The following is a 2,514-nucleotide window of genomic DNA, read 5'->3' on the forward strand; positions in this document are numbered from 1 at the left end:
GAATTATTATGGTTTTCAATTGTACTATTGTTTTTTGTCTCAAGCCATATGATTTTACTATTGCTCTTAGCCAAAAAATCGCGTCCTAAAATTGCATTGTGTTTCATTGATTCATTAGCAACCACACACATTTCAATTTCAATCTTTGTGTTTATTATTTCAACATAATATAATAGTTTTCCAAATACATTTAATTTTGTTTCATTTAAACCAAAAAATAAATTTTCATTACTTATTAAATCAACTCCTTTAGGTAGCATTCGTTGCTGCATAAAACTAATGGGGCTGCCGGAATCAATCAAACATTCTAAAATAAAATTTTGGTTATTTCTCTGGCTTAAATAAAACTTAAATAATCTTACATAATCATTTTGCGTTGGGGTCTTCTTCTTCTTATTCATCGGGCAATCATTAATAGTATGGGACTCGCTTCCACAGGCATAACACGATCCAGGCTTACGTTTCGGTTTGTTGCAGTCAGCCGCATAATGACCTACACTGTTGCAGTTGTAACAGCGTTCTCCCTTTTTGTAGTCATCTCTTTTTTCTTTCATAGCGTTGTTCGGGGCAGCCTCTAAATTTCGACTTGCCGGCATCTTGAGCTCCACATCAGCTAATGTTCGAAGTAAATTCTCTTTGTCATCTATTTTTTGCATAATCACTTGATTTTTTATTTGACGATTAGGTATACCATCAATTATATATTCAATAAGTTCATCTTCATCAATCGTTAATTTATTGGCCAAAACTAATTTTTCGTTAAAATATAAACCAAAAGGTTCTCCAGGTTGCCACTTTCGTTGTTCAAAATTTTTCCGGATGCGTAATTTATTTTCTTTAAACTCAAAAGTTATCTTAAATTGTTGCCATAAGTCGTCTATATTTTCGCAAATCCAATTCGGTCGCGCATGTAACCAGCGGTGTGCTTCACCAGTAAGTTTACTATTTAATATTCCACGCATCATAATATCGTTAAGACGGTAAGTTTTCTTAATATTTTCTAATTGTGTGATCCATAAATTCGCATTCGTTAAACCATCGTAAACAGATACAAAATCTTTTATAATCAGAAATGAATTTTGTCCATCTCTATTCTCGTCATTTTGCGCATCACTGGCTGCGTCGTTTTTGTCAACAGAATTTAATTTCATCATTTCCAACTGTTTCTTTAGGTTTTCGTTTTCTGCTTTCAGTATGTTTAGTTCGTTTTCTTCTTCACGCATTTTTTCTATTTCGCTTTTCTGCTCAACCATAACTGTATTGTCTTCGTCGTCTCCTTCGGCGATGGCGCCAGCTTCTAGAACTTCGGCTGCATTTTCGGCGTCGTTGTAGTTTTGTAGCGTCTGAATTTCACAAATTTGTAGCTTTTTAATTTTATCATTATTTTTTTCTTGTGGAGTTTTTGTAATAATATTGGCATTTTGTTTATTTTCAAGTTTTTTTGAAGTGTTATTTTTTAGTTGGCTTAACGATTTTTGTAATTCACTTGAACTTTTTTCTAATAATCTTGATTTCAGAGTAGCTTTGTTGCCCGAACTTGGCACGTCTAATTTTTGGCATAATGTTTTTATCTCGGCTAAACTCAAATTTTCAATAATTTTGTCCATAATGTCGTTTTTGATCTTTTAAATTGTTTGTCAGGAATATGCGAGTAAGTAAAAAAAATTACTCTTGTTTAGGCACAGTTAATCCCACTTCTGAGATTGTAGATCAAAAACACGTCTGGTTCGTTTTACGATATCTTTAATAATGCTCTTCTGTTTGTGTGGCATGAGCTTGTCCGCTCTGCAGTCAGCTCACACACACATATTGCACATTTATCGATAACTTCAATACTCAATAATATAACTTACATACTACTTATATCTACTTATATACTACATGTTTAAATTTTCTTCATTTAAAATTTGAATTAATTCGATAACACAGCTACGCTTGGGCTTGTGTTTTACAAACCACTTCCCAAGCTTATAATTAAGATCCTGCTGATTCTACTCTACTTCCATGCTTGCTTCCTGACTTGATTCTTTATTTAAACTATCTACCTCTACATCTTCCTGCAAAAAATGATAATTAACCTGAGCGGTTACTTCAATATTTTCTTCTATCGGACTTTCTTCTGCTAATCTTAGCCTTTTAGCTAATTGGTCTTTTTCCTTTTTAACTAGGTTACGAATCTGACGAGGTCCTATCATTTTTATTTTACTTCTAAAAAATATACAACAAAAAACAACCGCTGGAAATTGAAAACAAATTTTTTAATTATATAATTTAACGTTTTCGAGATATCGAGATATTAAGGCAAATGCTCACCTTGTGGAGGAAAATCGCTTTTTCATTTTCAGATCAAAATTGGAAAAATTACAAGATTTTTTTTTAAATGTTCCTAATTGTTTCCTTTAACTAATGAACTAGGATTATCCAAAAATTTCGCTGACATGCCACCACTGAGGAACGCCCCCTCGCGCCCCTTTTTGGATTTTTTCAATTTCGCAAAATTAATGTGCTTTCAAA

At 32.7% G+C, this 2,514-nt stretch overlaps 1 protein-coding gene across 1 annotated transcript; it reads right to left on the reverse strand.

The window, feature by feature from the left end:
* Positions 1-226: 226 nt before the first annotated feature.
* Positions 227-1,726, reverse strand: LOC122320921. Its single transcript, XM_043209584.1, has 2 exons — positions 363-1,726; positions 227-307 (listed from the first exon to the last, which is right to left on the reverse strand). Exons 1-2 carry the CDS (start codon positions 1,605-1,607, stop codon positions 299-301), a joined length of 1,254 nt encoding a protein of 417 aa, XP_043065519.1. The 5' UTR covers positions 1,608-1,726; the 3' UTR covers positions 227-298.
* Positions 1,727-2,514: the final 788 nt, after the last annotated feature.

Source organism: Drosophila ficusphila, unplaced genomic scaffold (assembly GCF_018152265.1).
Source record: "Drosophila ficusphila isolate 14025-0441.05 unplaced genomic scaffold, ASM1815226v1 contig_197, whole genome shotgun sequence".
Taxonomy (NCBI): domain Eukaryota; kingdom Metazoa; phylum Arthropoda; class Insecta; order Diptera; family Drosophilidae; genus Drosophila; species Drosophila ficusphila.